Below are 20,864 nucleotides of genomic sequence, written 5' to 3'. Positions count from 1 at the left end.
GCTGGAGAGAGTTCAAAGACGGGCAACCAGAGTAATACGGGGAATGCGAGGACTACAGTACCCAGAAAGATTATCAGAATTAGGGTTATTTAGTTTAGAAAAAAGAAGGCTTAGGGGCGACCAAATAACTATGTATAAATATATCAGGGGACAGTACAGAGGTCTCTCCCATGATCTATTTATACCCAGGACTGTATCAATAAAAAGGGGGCATCCTCTACGTCTAGAGGAAAGAAGGTTTCTACACCAGCACAGACGGGGGTTCTTTACTGTAAGAGCAGTGAGACTGTGGAATTCTCTCCCGGAGGAGGTGGTCATGGATAACTCTGTAATAGAGTTCAAAAAGGGGCTGGATGCATTTTTGGAGAGTAATAACATTACAGGTTATTTATACTAGATTTATAGGGACAGAAGGTTGATGCAGGGATTTGTTCTGATGCCATATTTGAAGTCGGGAAGGAATTTTTACCTCTAGTATGAGGGTTTTTTGCCTTCCTCTGGATCAACTCAACTCAATAGGGACTTATTAGGGTTATAGGTTGAACTTGATGGACTCTGGTCTTTTTTCAACCTTATGAACTATGTTATGAACTATCATAGTAAAAATTACCAACCATAGAGAACCCAGAAACCTGCATAATGTAAACGCTATCATTTAGAAAAATAATAGGAGAGCAGTAAAGCCTTCTCGCTGGCTTATAAATAGGTCATGTGACTTTGTATATATTCTTTTTTGCTATGTGCGATCCACCATTCCACAACATTTACAGATAGACGCCATTTGTTTTTCATTGTTTATTATCTTTCTCCAGGAGAAAATGAGATAACAGCAGATTTTCAGGCCGATAAATAAAACCTCTGCATAACTGTGGTGGGATGAGATCAGACACGAAAAATGCGAAAACAGAAAAATTATATCTATCTGCAACCGTTCTATATAGAACACATTTCAATGAGATCAGATTTGCGGTCACTTGATTCATTGCAGGGAAATCCTATACAGTTTGCTACAGAGAAAATAGGAGAGACCATGGCTACATGCAGTATAATGGAACAGAGTTCACTATACAGAGGATTTCCAATTGTACATTTAAATTTGCATCTCTAACATAAACACCTATGAATCTAAAATATGGAGTCCATCATAAAATAAAAAAAAAATTTAAATATATAGACTTCCAATCAAACAAAAACAAAAAACATTATTGCTAGTGAGAAGCATTTGTATCTTGTGATGCATCCACCAAAATGATTTAAGTCATGGGTGGAGATAAAGAAACGTGCAGGGAAGGCCGGCCACAAGTCCAGCTTTGGCGCTGCCATTCTCTACTTGGTACGATCTGGAGGGAGGCTATCGGTGAGGCATTTTAGCTGTTCCTCTCCCAGTTTGATTTTGTCTTCCAGTTCCCGCTGCTCGAGGATGAGTGCTGATTTCATCTTCACAAAGTGCTCATAGTCTGCAAGGTTTTCTTCATTAAGGTAACTAGCCAATATGTCATAGACGGTGCGCTCACGGCGATCCAAGTTCTCTTTCAGTTCCTTTGCGTCTTCATGCTGTCTTGTCAGCAACTTCCTCTTCTCAACTAACGTCCGCTGAAAAGATAGACAAGTGCTGATCAGAGAACAGGAAAATGTGGGCCTCATGTAATAAGATTCAAGTACAAAGCACAAAAAAACACCCTATGACCTGGTTGCATAAGCGTGCTAACCACTAAACTAATACTATTTGATTTCACTACATCAATAAGTCTTTTTGTGTAGGAGTCTATTAGCATGGCACATCTTGACATGGTAATATTTGCCATCTCTTCCTAGCAAAAAAAGCTCTAAATCTGTCAGATTGTGAGGACATCTACTGTGCACAGTCCTCTTCAGATCACCCCACTGATGTTCAATTGGATTAACCCCTTAAAGGGGTACTCCGCTCTAAACTTCTAATCCCTTATACCAAACATACCTTTTGGAATTATGGCCAAAGTTCAACCTTGGTTTCATCAGATCATAACACATTTTCCTACTTGCTTTTGGGGAGCTTGATGTTTTTTTTTTTTTTGCAAACTTCAGCCTGGCTTGGATGTTTTTCTTTGTAAGAACAGACTTCGTTGTACAGGTAAGACGGATTAACCTGGCACTGCTTGTGGAGGGTAACGATTAAGCCTAGGATCGCAGCTAATGCTTGATAGAGAACGGTGTGGTGCTTAAACCATATACAGTTCAGTTCAATGCAATATTCTCCCAGTAGAAATGAAAAGGTCAGCACTCACCAAGTTCTTCTTTCTTTTATTGAGATATAGTCACATACAAATACAGGACGGGAGACGGTGCAAATGTGCGGGGGGGGGGGGGGGGTGCCACCCCCCGCACATTTGCACCGTCTCCTGTCCTGTATTTGTATGTGACTATATCTCAATAAAAGAAGAAAGAAGAACTTGGTGAGTGCTGACCTTTTCATTTCTACTGGGAGAAAACAGACTTTGTTGTGCCTACCTACCCCATTGCTCATTCATATTAAGAATATGGGAGATTGTTGTCAAATGTAGCACACAGCCAGTACTTGCCAGAAATTTCTGCAATTCCTTTAATGATGCAGTAGGCCTCTTGAAAGCCTCCCTGACCAGTTTTATTTTAGTATTTCCATACATTTTAGAGGGATATCAAGTACTTAGTAATGTTGTGCCATATTTTCTCCATTTGATGATGACTGTCTTCACTGTGTTCCATGGTATCTCTGATGCTTTGCAAATTCTTTTGTACCCTTTTTCTAACTGAAATCTTTCAAGAATTTGATTCCTTTACATGCTTAGGAAGCTCTCTACAGACCATAGAGTTGCAACCATGGAGACACAACTAAGCAAATGTTAGGAAAATTCTATAAGAACAGCTGAACCCTTTAAATGAGGGCAGGTGGGTAATGACTTCTACTTCACATGAGTATGAAAGTTAATTCTGAACACAACCACAGCCCCAGTTACAACAAGGTGTGCAACCAGGTTATTGTGAGGGAGATTGAGAGAGAGAGAGGGAGATTGAGAGAGAGGGAGGGAGATTGAGAGAGAGGGAGAGAGAGAGATTGAGAGAGAGAGAGAGAGAGAGAGAGAGATTGAGAGAGAGAGATTGAGAGAGAGAGAGAGAGAGAGAGAGAGAGAGAGAGAGAGAGAGAGAGAGATTGAGAGAGAGAGAGAGAGAGAGAGGGAGATTGAGAGAGAGAGAGGGAGATTGAGAGAGAGATTGAGAGAGAGATTGAGAGAGAGATTGAGAGAGAGATTGAGACAGAGATTGAGAGAGAGAGAGAGAGGGAGATTGAGAGAGATTGAGAGAGATTGAGAGAGAGAGATTGAGGGAGAGATTGAGAGAGAGATTGAGAGAGAGATTGAGAGAGAGATTGAGAGAGAGAGAGATTGAGAGAGAGATTGAGAGAGAGAGAGAGAGAGAGAGAGAGAGAGAGAGATTGATTGAGAGAGAGATTTTCTTTTTACTGCAATCAGGATGACCAGGAACTAGGTGGATTTATATAACTGAAAACATCATGAACATGTCAGAAACAAGTTATTGATACAGTCACCACAAGTTGGAGCTGCAGTGATGGCTCTGAATTATTATACATACCCTTTCTTCTGGGGAGGCATTCTCGTCCAGGTTATTTAGGGCATTCTCCACCCTAGCTAGTCTTCCAGAGAGCGACAACAGTAGATTCACTATTTTTTCCAGATCACCAATGAACATTCGAAACTTGTCGAATTCATTTGGTTTGCAGACTTCTTTCACTATGATCTCTACCTCCTCCCCTAAAGCATTGTTACACTGGATGTCTTCTAAGAGAGTTTCTCGAGCATCACGTAGAACTTGTAGCTTCTTACTGATGCTGTCAATGAGTTCTTGCTGTGGTGAAAAGAAAGAAAAAGGAAGTTAAATAACTACAATTACAGAAATAGGTTAACAAACTTTGCCAATACCAAGACATATCCTAATAAATTTGTATTCAGAACCATAGAATTTCCTTTTACATGACGTGTGCAAGCCTTTTAGCTATAGAATCCTATAGAAACCTTTCTTTCTTCTTCCCAATATATCTAACACACAATGCACTTCTTACTTGAATGTTTACATCTGAATGCCTCAATACCAGGCCAAATATTATTTCCATAAAGTGCCTATACAGCATTGCTATTTGGTACACAAATAACACTGGCATTCAGAGCCCAAATAATACCACTATAAAATGCCTAAAAGGTATACAATGTCCACATAACGCTCCCATATAGAGGCCCACAATATACCTACAGCGTAGGAGGTCTCAGATTACATTAACATTCAGTGGCTTTATAATACCACTATGCAGTCCTCAAATATATACCGTATACCCATAGTACTCCTATACAGTGTCTACATAGTAATAAATTGTAGTGTCTACATAATAGTATCAACAAAAACTCATGGATCACATATTTTGACAAGGGGTATAAAACTGATGGACATCCAAGGGGTTAGTGCTAACATCCCTTGATGAGTGATGAAGGGGAAAACTGATGAATTTAGAACATTTTCAGAATTAATATTATTATTATTATTATTTTTATTTTACTTGTTTTCACATTTTATTATGTTGAAGCCTTGTGCATAAATAAATAAAATAAAAAAGTTTTCTTCACTCATTACCCCATGATGACAAACGGAAGACAGTATAGATTGTTTTGCAAATTTATTAAAAAGGAATAACTAATATTTTACATGGACAAAAATATGCAGACCCCTGAGGGCCTCTCATTTCTTTTGATCATCTTGCAGATGTTTCTACATTGTGACTGAAGTCTCCGGTGATATATTCAGTTAACTGGACAGGATGTGGGAAAGCATATCCTTGTACTATGTAAGGTCTCAAGCTGAAAAAGCATATCAGAGCTGCACTGAATGTTCACAAGAGCACAGTGGCCTCTATAATTCTTAAATGAAGACATTTGGAACAACCAGGACCTTGCTAAGAGAAGTGACCAAGACTCCAAGATTCACTCTGGCTGAGCTCCAAGGATCATTCGTGCAGGTGGGAGAAACTTTCAGAAGGTCAACCATTACTGTAGCACTCCACTAATTTGGGCTTTATGGCAAAGTGGCCAGAAAGATGCTTCTCCTCAGTAAGAGACACGTGAAAGTCTGCCTGGAGGAGAACCAAGATGTTCTGGTCTGATAAAACCAAAAATGAACTTTCTGACCTCATTATCAAGTTCCATGTCTGGTGGATACCAGGCATACACTAATACCATCCCTACAGAGAAGCATGGTGGTTGCAGCATCATGCTGTGGGAGTGTTTTCTAGAGGTAGGGACAGGAAGACTGGTTAGGGTTGAGGGAAAGCTATATGGAACAAAGTACAGAAATATTCTAAACGAAAACCTGATCCAGAGTGCTCCTGGCCTCATATTGGCCTAAAGGTTTACCTTCCAACAAGACAATGGTGGGAATTTATCTTTGGTTTTACCCTGGTTTTGTGGTGTACATTTGTCTCACAGTTTGTCTCAGATGCTGTTTTGAGACTTTTCATTGAGAATTTTGCTTTAGAAGGATTTTCTAAAAGAACATACTAAGGCATGATCTCAGTTGATATCATGCAGTGGTAAGGAATTCATCATATGCGACTTTTTGATTTGTTGCATCTTTTGTTGTAACTGCACTAAATTAGGTGCAAATCTACACCAGCCCTGACTTGGCTTACAAAACTGACTGCAAACAGCATTATTAAAAAGTCGCAAAAAGCCGCACCAAAAGTCGCAGAGGAATCGCCATACAAAGTGGTGTACTGAAGAAATGTGATCAGCACCAGATTTATCACATGCTCGCATCATGTAATAAACCTGGTCCAGGTACACAGTATCCACTACATGAATTAATGGGGTAAAAGACGTTCACCTAGACCACTCTTGATGAATACCCCTCCAAAGGCCCTAAACACAAAGCCAAGACAACACAGGAGCCGCTTAAGGACAAATTTGTAATTGACCTTGAATGGCCAAGCCAAAGCCCTAACTTGAACCCCATCAAATATCTTTACAGAGAACCGAAAATGGCTTCCACCGACGGTCCCAAACCAATTTGACAGAGCTTGAGAGGAACTTTAAAGAAGAATGAAAGAAAATGACTGTAAACCTTGTCATAATAAATCCCAGAAGACTAGAGGCTGTAATTGCTGCCAAAGGTGCTTCAACTAAGTACTGATTAAAGGGTTCAAATTAGAGCTGGGCGGTATGAGCAAAAACGTGTATCACGGTATTTTTGTATGTGATGGCGGTTCCACGGTATTTAACGGTATCTCCCCCCCCCCCCCCCCATGTGTCCTGGGCACCGCTTCCCTCCCAACACCCCTCCCCCCAATGAATTATCAGCTGCGCTGTCCCCACATCTATCCCCACATCATGTCACCCGCAAGCGCTCCTCTGCTCATCCTCCTATGAGTTGCGGGCCGCCGGCGCTAGAAATCTGTACTGTACTACAAATAACGTTTCCCGGGCTGCAAAAATAAACAAAATAAACTTTAACTAACCTGCCTACGTTCCCCCGTTGCTTTGGTACTGTCTTCAGTGTCCTGTGCTGCGGTCCTCTTGCTGTTTCCTTGGGACGGGAACGTTACAGAGCCGCCAGCCTATCATAGGCCGGGGTGGGACATCGCTGCGGCCGGTGATAGGCTGAGCGCACTGTCATGTATGAAGCCAGGCCTGCTCCTTACATGACAGTGGGCTCAGCCTATCAGGCGGGACATCACTGCGGCCGGTGATAGGCTAACGGCTCTGTGACATTCCCATCCCCAGGACCGCAGCGGAGGGACAGTGAGGCCGGAAACAGGGGAACATCAGAAGGTGAGTTAAAGTTTGTCCGCTGTGGCGGATAATTCACTCATTCGAGGGGAGGAGGGGCCCAACCGGTATTGAGGTATGGGAAAAAATTCATATCGTGCAGGAAAAAAATTTCAGTATTCGGTATGAACCGGCCCAGCACTAGTTCAAATACTTAAGTCCATGGGAAAGTTGAGTTTTTGCTTTTCAATAAATTTCCAAAAGTGTGTAAAATTTAATTTTTATATTCTTATTATGGGGTATTAAGTGCAGATTGATGAGAAAAAAATTGAATTTTATTGATTTTAGCACAAGGCCGTTTAAAACAAAATGTTAGAAAAAAGTGAAAGGGTCTGAATACTTTCTGAATGCACTGTACTGGCACAACAATAAAAAAAAAAAGTAGCTATACCCAGAGCCCCTGAAGTTGCCTCTACAATGCTCCAAGTCCGTGCAACTGCAGCTCATCACGAATAATTCTGGTTCATATTGATGAATCACCCCCTCAAGAAGCATCTGCTTAGCCAATCGCTAACTGAGGAGGGACACCACCGCAGCCAGTGATTGGGTAGACAGTTACTGTGGGGACAATGCATTACCAGGAAACAATAGGTAGCAGTGATGAGCAGAGGCATCTATGAGGTGCTCAGGGTAGGTCAGTATAGCTTCTTTTTATTTTTATGCCACCCTGAGCCATATATAAATGTTTCATTGCCTGGTAACCCCTTAAATGTACCATCTCTGCTGGAAAATAGTCCACATAAGGGCTCCATATCTGGTGGTTTAGGGCAGTGAAGGCACTTATGGCAATATCTATTGTGGTGTAAGGTATGAAAAGGTTAGGGTAACAACCCTGTAATTCAGGTAAGTGAAAAATAAAAAGTGATACCTAGTGTAATGCTCTAGTGTAGTGATGCCTCTGGTGGATAAATGCACAATCCCCTGGTAATTTAGGGTAGGGAAGAGTTAGCAAATTTAACCCTGGTAGTCCAGAGTGACGGGATTACTAGAGACGGATTTACTCCATATAAATTCATTTTGGGTGGAATTTTTTTTTTTTTATTGTTTATAAAGACACTTGGAAAAGAAAGGTAAATGGCTATTAAATTGAAAATGAATTCTGCAGTGACGCTTTACAATAGCAGGTTTCACATTCAAGCCATTCAATTTCGGTCATCTCATCTCAGAGGGAACGAGACATAATAAGTCTTTTCAGGAGATGAGCTGGCCTGGCTCGTGCTCCGGCTCAGAGATTATGATGTACTATAGCGGAGGCAGGAATAATCTGCAGAGGAAAATCCCACATACAGAACAATCTGTCATCGGCCTGTCTCATAATACGGGCTTCCTAGGTTTGGTGCTTTCACTTGTAATAAGAATGTAGTGCGCCACATTGCTGGAGAAATAAACTGCAAATACAGTCACAACAGTCGTCATTTCCCTTTAACAAGATACAACTCCATGCCACCGTCAGCCATCAGACGATACGATACACTGTGTTATCTCCCTTCGAAGCAAAGAGCTGTACATTACTGTGGTTTTTCCATTTTTTTTTATGACAATGCATATATATATATATATATATATATATATATATATATACACACACACACACACAACGTTCGTTAAATAATAAAAGAGATGACAAGGATAGGAGTAATGTAATTTTACACAATTGTTGGGTGCTTAGGAACAAGGGATCTATTATCTATACTAGAGATGAGCGAACTTACAGTAAATTCGATTCGTCACAAACTTCTCGGCTCGGCAGTCGATGACTTTTCCTGCATAAATTAGTTCAGCTTTCCGGTGCTCCGGTGGGCTGGAAAAGGTGGATACAGTCGTAGGAGACTCTTTTCTAGGAATGTATCCACCTTTTCCAGCCCACTGGAGCACCTGAAGGCTGAACTCATTTACGCAGGAAAAGTCATCAACTGCAGAGCTGAGAAGTTCGTGACGAATCAAATTTACTGTAAATTCGCTCATCTCTAATCTATACCTTCATCTTTTAGGATTTACAAAAGACCATTATAATAGGGATTGAGATGTTACTTTATGATGGTCTTGACTTTACTTGTTTCTACTGGTAAGATAGTGCACTTTGTAACTTTTGAGCACATTTTTGGCAAAACATGATCTTATAATTTGATATAAATATTGCCTTGCTAAATACCAGCAGTTAAAATGGGTGTGAAGTTCTATTATCAGTCCATGCGAGAAACAAATTAAATATCTTTGTCTATGTAAATTCTTAGTCTACTCTTTCTATAGGACTCACATTGTAGGTATGTGAGATATAGCATGGCACCTGTTTATAAGGAAAATGCATACTGGGGGCTTCAATGTGATACATATGTAGATCGTAGATCTGGGCGGTATACCGGTTTATACCGAATACCAAAATTTTTGGGCTGCACGATATGAATTTTTCCCATACCACAATACCGGTTGGGCCCCTCCCCCTTGGGAATGAATTATCAGCCCAGCGCAGCGCTGTCCCCACATCGGGGAACTAATCATGTTACCCGCCAGCGCTGTTCTGTTACCCCCCAATTAATTATCAGCCCAATGGGGTACAACTCACGTGTCACCCGCAAGCACTGCCCTCCTCCTCTTTGTTGCGGGCCGCCGATGCTGGAACTCACTGTACGCCAGTGGTCTCCAACCTACAGACCTCCAGATGTTGCAAAACTACAACTCCCAGCATGCAAAAGATAAAGAAAATAAAACTTTAACTTACTTATGTCGGCCTCATGCTGTTCCTGGTGACTGGAACGTCGGACAGCCATCAGCCTATCACCGTCCAGAGTGATGACCCGCCCTGTCCAGTGATAGGCTGAGCCCACTGTCATGTAAGGAGCTCTGGCTTGCTTCTTACATGACAGTGCGTTTAACCTATCACTGTCCGGGGCGGGACATCGCTCCGGCCGGTGATAGGCTGACTGCTGTGCGACGTTCCAGTCACCAGGAACAGCGTGAGGCCGACGTAGGTAAGTTAAAGTTTATTTTCTTTATCTTTTTGCAGCCCGGGCACAGGGATACAGCATACAGCAGTGGCCTCAACCTGCGGACCTCCAGCTGTTGCAAAACTACAACTCCCAGCATGCCCGGACAGCCGTTGTCTGTCCGGGCATGCTGGGAGTTGTAGTTTTAACAGCTGGAGGTCCGCAGGTTGGAGACCACTGGCGTACAGTGAGTTCCAGCGCTGGCAGCACCCAACAAAGAGGAGGAGGACAGTGCCTGTGGGTGACATATGTGAGTAGAACCCCGCTGGGCTGATAATTAATTGGGGGGGGAGCAGAACAGCGCTGGCGGGTCACATGATTTGGTGGGGGGAGCAGAACAGCGCTCGCGGGTCACATGATTTGGGGGGGGGGGTGAAATAAATACCGTTATATACCGTGGAACCGCGATACACATATTTGGTCATACCGCCCAGCTCTAGTAGATCGTGTCATTGTTAACCCTTGCATCGTTACCTTTTTCTCGTACAGATTGTGGTCCAGCTCATCCTCAGAACTCTCCTCATTGTGCTGATGTTCCTGCATATCTTTCATTTTGATAAGCAGCTCGGCCTTAGCTGATGATGTGCTGTAGTATGTTGAGCTGGTTGTCAGAGAGATTGCTGCTGCTTTATTTGGATCTTCTTTCCTATGGAACAGAAATCATGTATTTACTGAGATAACATAGCATAACATATGCATACATACACACACAACATAATATGAACAGTCATGTCTATTAGACATGAGGCATTAGAGAGGATCTTCAAGGGATTGGTACTTACTGCCAATACATGCCAAAATTCACTAGGAAGCAACACATTATTGTATTATGTTTGATAAATGACTTCTATTTTTATCCATACATAGAAACCAGTGCAGTAAGCATGTAAAAAAAAATATATATATACGGTATATTTTAAAATGTAGATCCATTTATGTAAGGAGGAAAACTTAGAAAACAATAACCCAACATAAAATATCAGAATTCAGTAGGAAAAAGAAGGAGAGGTGAAAAACATGATCTACATTGCCACCCCTACTGGAAGTAGTTTCCCTTCAAATCAATGTTTCACCCTAAAGAGCCTTAAACATGATTGGGGATTATATGCCAAAGCCAAAATCTTTCCTAAAAGGGAGAGTTATCCATCTGTTGATAGTTATGTTGGGGTTTTTCCCTTGTAAGCACAGAGCAGGATGTTGGCTGGCTGGCTTTCAACATGGGCTTGTTATCTCCAGGAGGTGGCAGTGTAGAGCAAGTGATTTTCCTTTTAGAGGAGAGCTACTTTGCATACTTTTTTCCCATGGAGCACGGCAAGGCTTGTAAGACTTCCTACGCCAGTTTGGCAGTCTTTGCCAGCTCAGTCCTATATCAGAATTCAGTGCACAGGGGTTTGCCAATAGCGCTCACAACCTTCTACTTCTGTCCCCTGATTGTCTCTGTTTTGGCTGTCTACTGTTAAATTTCCAACAGACCACAGTAAAATCGGTGTCGGCGTGTTTTCTAAAAGCATTTATCAGACCGTAAAATTTATGTTTAGCCACATTATGTAATAATTGCCAAGAGTATACATACTTTTCCTCTGGAGGCCTTGGAGAAGGAATCTTTGGATTCATCTTCCTCCGTTGCTGAGCTTCTTCAAGAAGCTGTTCATCCTTTCTAAATATTCCTTCCATAAGGTCCATTGTGGTCATCATTTTGGCATTAGGATCTAAAATGTCCGCAAGAGACTTATCTTTTCCTACAATCTCTCTCATCAGCTCCTCTGATTTCAGATCGGCATAGACCAAATCCTTTCCCATTGCGTTCCCAGCTGATGGGTCAGGACTTGTGCTCTCTACAATTTCCTGGACTAACTGACTGTTGGTTGCTCTGGACTGGTCTTCTGGATCATGGTCATGTCTTGTATAAGCACAAAAGCGGGAATAGGACTGTTCAGATGTGCTGAGAGTTTTGATTTGGTCCTTGGTGAGACCAGTGGGTAAGGCAGGTGGCTCAATGGCACTCAGCAAGTTGTTCCTGCTTTCCTTCTCTGCATGACTTTCAGAATGGACAATCTTAATAGGAACCATCTTCACTGTTGTGTTGTCTATCACTCTTTCAATTCTGAATAAAGATCAAAATATAGAGAGGTAATTTTTTACTCTATTTTTCATTAAAAAAAGACTAAAAACAAGAACAAGTACAGTGTGGAATGAATCCACAAGCTTTGCTAAAATATAGTTTAGATGTTATACTACCTAAATACTATGATTTTGTGTACAATAAAATTACATGGCAGAGTAAGTCAAACCTCGAGCAACATGAAACTAATTCAAGTTTTCTTATTTTTGTACAAAACTACAATCCTTATAATTGATAGTTTAAGAAAATGCTGAGGGTCAAATGAAGGATAAACAGATACATTCAACCAAAGAAGGAATGTTGCATCAAAACAGAGAAAATGCTTAATCCCAAAAATATACTTGAAGTGGATTTATGCCCCGATACTAAGTCACCTATCTATGAGACAGTAGATAAATAATTGATCCTCGGCTCATATTGGTGTACAATAACTCTTCGTGATCAGGTCAGAACTTTTCAATGTAATCAAAAGGATTGCCTCACCGTGACCAACCCCTCTTGAATTAAAGGGGTACTCCGGCCCTAAGACATCTTATCCCCTATCCAAAGGATAGGGGATAAGATGTCTTATCGCTGGGGGTCCCGCCGCTGGGGACCCCCGCAATCTAGCATGCAGCACTCACCTGTGAGCACTGCAGGAATCGCTGGAGGCTCCAAGTCTTCACAGGGGCGGAGTCGTGACATCACTATACTCCGTTACCGTGGTCGGGAGGCAGAAGACTTGGAGCCTTCAGCGATTCCTGCAGTGCTCACAGGTGAGTGCTGAATGCTAGATTGTGGGGGTCCCCAGCGGCAAGACCCCCGCAATCAGATATCTTATCCCCTATCCGTTGGACAGGGGATAAGATGTCTTAGGGCCGGAGTACCCCTTTAAGCTGACTTGGCGACTTCTATGGGAGAGTTTTCTCAGTGTGCAGGGAGAAGAGCTGCTTCCATTACCAATTGTGAGGGGTGGACAGTTGTCTTTTACACACAATTTCCAATAGTAGAAAATAGAAGGAACAGGACCCCTCCTGAGTCATCAAGGCAATAGTCAGTGTCTATAAAGAGGTGTATGCATGAGTTGAGGTAGCACAGAGCATGGTGCTGTAGGGCTGGTGAATGTGTTATTTGTTGCTCAATATTTTGTTAAAGGGGTTATCCAGGAAAAGAAAAACAGAGCTAATTTATTCCCAAAACAGCGCCACTCTTGTCCTCAAGGTGTGTGGTATTAGAACGTGGCTCCATTCATGTCAATGGCACTGAGTTGCATTACTACAACCAACCTTAAGACTGGAAGAAAGCAGCAATGTGTTTCTAATCCTGGCTAACCCCATTAAAGGGGTATTCCTGTGGAAACCTTTTTTTTTAATACAACTGGTGCCAGAAAGTTAAACAGATTTGTAAATCATGTCTATTAAAAAAATCTTAATCCTTCCAGTACTTTTTAGGGGCTGTATACTAAAGAGAAATCCAAAAAAAGAAATGCATTTCCTCTGATGTCATGACCACAGTGCTCTCTGCTGACCTCTGCTGTCCATTTTAGGAACTGTCCAGAGCTGGAAAAAATCCCCATAGCAAACATATGCTGCTCTGGACAGTTCCTAAAATGGACAGCAGAGGTCAACAGAGAGCACTGTGGTCATGACATCAGAGGAAATGCATTTCTTTTTTGGATTTCTCTTTAGTATACATGCCCTAAAAAGTACTGGAAGGATTAGGATTTTTTAATAGAAGCGATTTACAAATCTGTTCAACTTTCTGGCACCAGTTGATAAAAAATAAATAAATAAATAAATAAATAAAAGTTTTCCACGGGAGTACCCCTATAAGGAACACTGCAATAAAACAAAGGCACTGCATGCTATCTAATATTGTTAATGTCATATGGCTGAGCGGTGCATAATACAGAACATGGGGTGTAATGTATAGGGGATCGTGTGCTTCAACAGAACCACTGCAAGGAGTACATGTTATAAAAGTGTCTGTATGGTAAGTATGGTAAGTATGGTTTTGTGATAGGAAGGGCCATAATAACACTCAATGGTTAAATATACCGTAACTGCTTTAGGAGGAAAATTTTAAGGGGAGTATAGTCACTGCAATCGCACAGGTTAGCAGGGAAACAAGTATCCCAGCATCCCTATGGTAGATGGCACCATATTCTGGGCTCGTGTTTAGTAATCTCTTTGGGTACCCATCATGTTCATCTGGATGCTAAACGATGGCATTATATAGATATATGGGCCTAGATATTTCAAACTGTGTGAGAGAAAAAGGGGAGGGATTTTCCCACAGCAACCAATCACAGATCAGCTAACGAGCTGTGGTAAAGTGAAAGCTGAGCTGTGATTGGTTGTTGTGGGAAAATCTCTCCACTTTTTCTCCACACAGTTTGATAAATCTGGACTTTGGAGTTTACAAAAGCAAATTACTGGAGCAATAAAATGTGGTGTCATGTCAGAAGACCACTTTCCTTAGACTAGGTCTCAGATCATGAGGAGAGCTACTGCAGATCTACTATTTACAACTACATCAGAGCTAAAAGTTATTTTGCCAATGAAGGAACCTCCATGTCAGTTTGAAACATCACTTTGTGCTGCATTTCTGGTAAGTATCCATACTACATACTGAAGTCATACTGGACTCATTTTTTACAATGCTTCCTGGGCCATAAAGCCATCATCTGGCAACTGGACAGTACCTGGTGCAGTCTAGGCAGTAGTATTTGAACTGATATTTTAAAGAGAACTGTCATCAAACTAAACTTTAAATATTTTGTTCCTTATGTAATTATACGACACTTTGCTATTTATTTGCTGTTAAAATTCTCAACCCTTATATGTTTTTAATGTGATTGAAACTACGGTCACTAGGTGGCTCTGTTGTGTTCCCTGCCACAAGCTATCAGCACCCAGGACCTGCCACGCATGACCCGAGCATCGCTCCGATGCTCGCGGTTATGTATAGGATGTAAATGTTCGCGTCCTGGTGCCTTAAGTACCACCTCACCAGGACGTACATTTGCGTCCTGCATCGTTAAGGGGTTAAGGGCAGGAGGGGTGTAGTTAGGGAATACAATCTGGGTTAGTTTACAAAACATGGTTTGATCACAGGTACTCTTTAATGTATTTAGGAAACTGTTGTAAACACAAATTTATCCTTAGTAAAACTAAATAAATAAATCAGCTCATAGCTACTGATATTTAAAAGTTGCACAATGGCTACAATTGTGCTACAAAGAAACAGCACTGAACTGGACAGCAGGGACCAGTCATGTGTACTCAGAAGACCCGCTTTTTTATAGCTCCAGCACCATATGTGATCTTCAAATGACCTTTCCAAGGATAATCATTTTCTCCATTATTTCATTTTTTTATACAAACTGGAAAAAGGAAAAAAAATGAAGCTCAATGCCAACAAGAGAGCACAAAAGCCTCCTGGTTAATACCAGCATATGGAAAAACAATCACTTTTTATTCCTGACTAAATTTTCCAGCAGTTTGTAACACGAGGCTTCCTGAGTCACCGTACATTTCACACAGATACTTCGGGAATGTAAATGATCTAACCTTTCACTTCTGATATATAAGTGAGAAGAAAAGTATATCCTGTTTCTAAGAAATTACATTACTAATAATAATTTAAAAAAAAAAAAAAGAAAAATTAAGGATTTTTGAAGCCACCATCATCCACAATTACTGGTTTTGATCATCTATTGAACTGCAAGCTAAAAGCCTATGTGTATGAAATTATTGCAAATGTGTGATCTGTGATCAACAAGAAGTGCTGTTTAGTTCACTAAAACCTTCTTTCATACTTTTTTGCTCTTTAATAAAATGGTTTGCCTTGGACATGTCATGCCTGCGTTGCAAAGCTGGGGATGTGACCTTATGGAAAGGTGATGGGAAGATAGTTGATCATGTTGGGCTGATAGCTATCAACATAAAGGGGTTGTAAAGGCAAACATTTATTTTTAAAAACTGGTCAGTGAGGGAGTATGAAAAAACTAAACAAATAAAAAATTTAAAAAAATACTATGTTACCTTCCTCGCTCCCACCGGTATAACAGAGAGCTCCACCCCCTACTATCTGGGGCTTCCAGGTTTGGAGATGTAATGTCACAAGCCCACTTACTGAATCAGAGGCCACAGTGGTCTCCTGCCACCGAATGGCTGAGAGGGAGTTTGCCATCATATCCCCAAGCGCCTGACAGTGGGGAGTGAAGCTTTGTTATACCGGTGGAAGTGGCAGCACAGGAGCACAGAAGGTTAGGGACCATTTTTTTTTTTACTTACCTCCTCCCTTACCAGATTTTAGAAAATAATGTTTTTGCCAGACAACCTCTTTAACCCCTTAATGACAGCACCCATTTTGCCCTTGAGGACACAGCCAGTTTCCTTATTTGCATTTTTCTTTCCTCCTTGCCTTTTTAAAACCGTAACTCTTATTTTCCATCCACAGCCCCATATGAGGGCTTGTACTTTGTAATGCCACCTTTCATTTTAACATAAAATGTATGAAGCAACCAAAAAATTATTATCTGAGGGGAAACTAAAAAAAAAAACAGAATTCCGAAAATTTAAGGGGTTTTGTTTTTACACAGTGACATGTTTTCTATTCTGTAAGTCAATATGATTAAAACGAAATCCATGTTACACATATTTCTGTTATTGTACTACTTTTAAAATAACTCAAACTTTAACAAAATAAGTGTTTAAAATTGCCCTCTTTTTTGCACTGTGAACTGTAGTTTTTATTGGTACTGCTTTTGCATTTATGTGACTTTTTGATCACTTTTTATTCAATTTATTCTAGGATGTGATGTGACCAAAAATCAGCAATTTTGGACTTTGTTGTTTTTTACACGTTTAAGCCACTCATCGTATGGGATCGTTAACATAATCTTTTATTAATTTGGACATTAACGCACATGGCAAAACCAAATATGTTTATTTTATTATTATTTTTTCCCATTTTTATATTTATTTTTCCTTTTTTATTTTTTTTTTTAAGACATGCTCCTTACGACTTAAATGTGCGTTACTAACCAGGGTGCAAAGAAGTGCATTTACGTCCGGTGTTGTTAAGAGGTTAAGGAACAGTATTATTTTTAGGAAACCCATATTTTCCTCTACCCACCAAAACACTTTTCATTATAGTTCAATTCATGGAGATTACATAAAGTGAAACCGCTCCAAAAGACCACCTGTTTCAAAAGACCATCCCCTTATCCAGACCAGGCTTGTGTGATGGTTTTTCATTCTACTATACATTTTGCCCATTTTCCGTGAGAAGACCACGTCCATAAAAGTCCACTTTTCAATGCCGTTTTGGGTGGTCTACTCAAAGAGGTTTCACTGTATGTAGAAATTTCTGTACACGTCAGTAAAAAAATTTCTTTAGTATATATACCAACTATATTTTTATACTAAGTGTACTGCAACTGAGGTATTTTTTTATTCAAGAAAAAAAAATCTATATTATGGTTTTCTTATGACTTTTTTCCTTTTTAAATAGTTTTGTGACTAAAGAGTATTATTTAGAAAAAATAAATTTTACACTCTTTTGATCAGCAAATATATTATCAGTTATAATGATTGCATTTTCTACAATATTTTCTTAAAATCCCTTTAAAAGAGTAAAATAACATAAAATTAGAAGTCCTCACACTTAAAGTCAAGGTAACTTTTTTTAAAAATTGGTATTAAGTGAAACATAGTGGAATATATAGAATTACACAACTTATTAGAATAAGACACATAAAATAGGAAAGCCTGGTAATAGAACTCACAACAAGATAAAACAAAAAACTTTTGATTTAAAATGAGTTGCCTTTTTTGGCAAGCCATTACCTGGCCAAGCTTTCATCCTGAACTAGAAGGGGAGGCTTATCTGTGAGCTTCTGGGGAGCAAATTGAGGAGATGGTGACCGTGATGGCTCCATCCCAGGTTTCTGAAGAGAAGAGGGTTTTGAAGACACTTCAGTCTCAGAGGTGATGGGCTTCTTGTCTAGGTGCTGGCTGGCATTCTCTGATGATACAGAAAGTCTTGGGCTGTGCAAAAGGACATTTAAATGTTTATCTGAAGGCACCCCAGGACTGTGGACAGGAGATGGCTGAGGTTTTACCTCTGTGCTACCCGGGGAAAGAGATGCAATTTTTCCATGAGATGATGTCAGTAAAGATTCTGTAGAAGTAGCTAGAGATGATGTGGAACCGTTCTGCCGCCAGTACTTGTCTAGTTTTGGTGGCGGTGGTCTTTGAGGAGCTGGTCCACGCTTTTTAGTCACTTGTACTGGGTCTTCCCTTCGATTCTCTTCCCCGAACTCTGAGGAATTCCGAACGTTAGATGGACATTCAAATATAGGAACAGCTGAGTAGCTGGTATCTTTGCTTCTTCCCCTTACATTTTCATTCACAAATCTGTAGTCACTAGGCAGTGTTCCAGACCTTGCCCTACTTTGCTGGCATACATTTAATGTATCTGGTACTTCAGATGATTCATTGGGCACCCTTCTATTGCTTCCACGTGTAATATTCTCATCTACTAATGTTTGATCACCTTGATCTTCTGTCTCCACAATCCTAAAATAAAACAAAGTCATATCATCTATTACGGTAATATAAAGGAAAACTATATGTATGTTATTTGACATAATTCCCAAAACTATTTTCAGCTGTATTAACGAACTAACCATAGCAAAATAAAATATCTTGATATGTTTATGGTAATTATCTAGATGTTTGCTCGGCTGTCAGCTGTCTCTCCGGACCTCCCCATGCACATGTACATTCAGCTCAGCCGAGTCAACATGTGTTCTCAATCAATAAAGGAGGGGTAGGCCCCTGCCAAACAGCTCTGGCATTTTATTTTGTTAACAACACAGCATAACTAAAGGAGTACTCCTGGGCAGGGATGTTTTTAGGCAAATTACCATTCTGGGATAAAAAATAAACAAACATTTACTTACCTCCTGCCGCTCCCCCAGATTTGCGCCTCTTCCGGGTTCTGCATGGTCAACGCGTTATGCTGCGGCTCAGCAATCGCTGGCTGCAATGGTGTTCTGTCTTGGCCAATGATTGCTGGGGTGCAATCTGACATATTAAGCCCTGGCACGAGGAAGACCAGTGTCGGGGGTTAATATGTCAGGTTGCAGCCCAGCAATTACTGGCTGAGGTGGAACATCACTGCTTGCTGAGCAGCAGAATGTCGCATTGACCACAGGTAACCCGCAAAAGATGTGCACCAAGGACTGCAGTGGGACAACGGAGGCACAGCGGGGTGGGGTTGGTGGCAGGAGGTAAGTAAATGTTTACTTATCTTTTTTTTTTTTTATCTCTGACAGACTGGTGAATTTGTCTAAAAACCTTCCTATCCTGAGCACTCCTTTAATTTTTTTTTCTTTATAAATATCAACCAGTGTGAGAGCACCAAAAAAAGACATACATGCTATAAAAAGGATTATTCTGTAATTGTTATCAATTTATAGGAACTAAAGAGCATTTTTATTAGATTTACATTTAATCAACTATAGAAAAAAACGGACAGTTCAAGTTTATACAGTGTGTTCCTATCACAAGCATGGTCTCTTGGCTGTACAAGATACTCAGTGGTGCTACATACTGTATAAGCCTTGTAAATACATCCACCTTCTTTAAAGCTGCCAATAAATAAAGAATGAAGAAGTCCACCATATCAGAGATATTACGGCTTTGGTAAGGAACTGACCAATGTTGTTATGATGAAGCAGCATATACGGCAAAGCACACAGAACAGCAAGAGAAGCGAATAAAAAAGGACCGTAATGTACCTCAGAGGCTCAGAAAGATCGCAGAATTGGTCTGAAGCAGGAGACTGGAAAGACACCGTATGCGGAGAGAAGAAGCTGAAAGTGGATATAGTACATTATTAGAATTTATTCACATATTATGTTACACTGCAGCAACAGGGCAGTAAGAAGTTTGCTCCAAGCAAAGAAATGGTTACAAAATAAATACTTCCAAAATATAGACACACTGCAAAAAGAGGATATTTATATCACAACTAACCAAATAATATAATGTGCCACACAGTCCTAACCGTAAATGATGAATCCCTATAAGGAGAACATTTGCTACTTCAACTCCCCATAAATATTACAGATTGTCTACAACTTGTCATCAGCGAATACAACAAATACAAATAGTCCAAAGTGGACCACCCTGTGAAGGGGTAAGTAACCCTAAACTTTTAAATCAGAACTAGTCATAACATATTTTTTTGTCACAAGATGCTTAAAGGGAATCTTTCAGGGAATTATGCTGAGAGCTTAAGTGTCAAAAAGGCTGTGCAGAGCTGCAGCATGCATGCCTGCTCCCTCCTCACCCCTCCCAGCCTTGACTGACTAATTTACAGGTTTCGGCTTTCAGCACTGGCTCATACATGTCAGTCAGTCAAGGTAGAGAGGGGTGGTAGAAGGAGGAGACATGTATCACGTGGCTTAATGGGATGTTATAGGCCTGCTTGAAGAGATGTGTCTTTGGGGCATGTTAAAAACTGTGGATGTTGGGTATAAGTCTGAGGGTTTGGGGTATCACATTCCAGAGAACTGGTACAGCACAAGCAAAGTCTTGGACACGAGAGTTGGAGATTCGGATTATATAAAATGTTGGTTAGATCATTAGCAGAGTGGAGAGAGGATGGTAGACAAAGATGAAGGAGATGTAGGGAGGTGCAGCATTGTGGAGAGCTTTGTGAGTGAGGATGAGGATTTTTTTTTACTCTATTCTGGACTAAATGGGTAACGAGTGCAGTGACTGACACAGGGGATAGGCATCTGTGTAACAGCTGAATAGGAAGATTAGTCTAGCTGTGGCATTTAGGATGGACTGGAGAGGGAAGAGTTGAGAGAAGGAAACGCAGATTAGAGTTACAATCATCAAGGCGAGAATGAAT

The 20,864-nt window shown here is 40.6% G+C and overlaps 1 protein-coding gene across 4 annotated transcripts in view; it reads right to left on the bottom strand.

The window, feature by feature from the left end:
- Window positions 1–764: 764 nt before the first annotated feature.
- Window positions 765–20,864, bottom strand: part of SHROOM2 (shroom family member 2) — a 199,592-nt gene continuing 179,492 nt past the window's right edge. For 3 of the 4 annotated variants that reach the window (XM_056558877.1, XM_056558879.1, XM_056558880.1), the window contains 6 exons: window positions 19,741–19,815; window positions 17,783–18,514; window positions 11,400–11,930; window positions 10,301–10,472; window positions 3,607–3,879; window positions 765–1,593 (listed from right to left, as the gene is read on the bottom strand). In XM_056558877.1, the coding sequence (XP_056414852.1) occupies window positions 1,327–1,593; window positions 3,607–3,879; window positions 10,301–10,472; window positions 11,400–11,930; window positions 17,783–18,514; window positions 19,741–19,815 (2,050 nt within the window). In that variant the 3' untranslated portion in view covers window positions 765–1,326. The remainder of the gene's footprint in view (window positions 1,594–3,606; window positions 3,880–10,300; window positions 10,473–11,399; window positions 11,931–17,782; window positions 18,515–19,740; window positions 19,816–20,864) is intronic. The other variant, XM_056558878.1, reaches the window with a different exon arrangement.

This window comes from Hyla sarda, chromosome 2 (assembly GCF_029499605.1).
Source record: "Hyla sarda isolate aHylSar1 chromosome 2, aHylSar1.hap1, whole genome shotgun sequence".
Taxonomy (NCBI): Eukaryota; Metazoa; Chordata; class Amphibia; order Anura; family Hylidae; genus Hyla; species Hyla sarda.
This window is presented reverse-complemented; position numbering and strand designations above follow the sequence as displayed.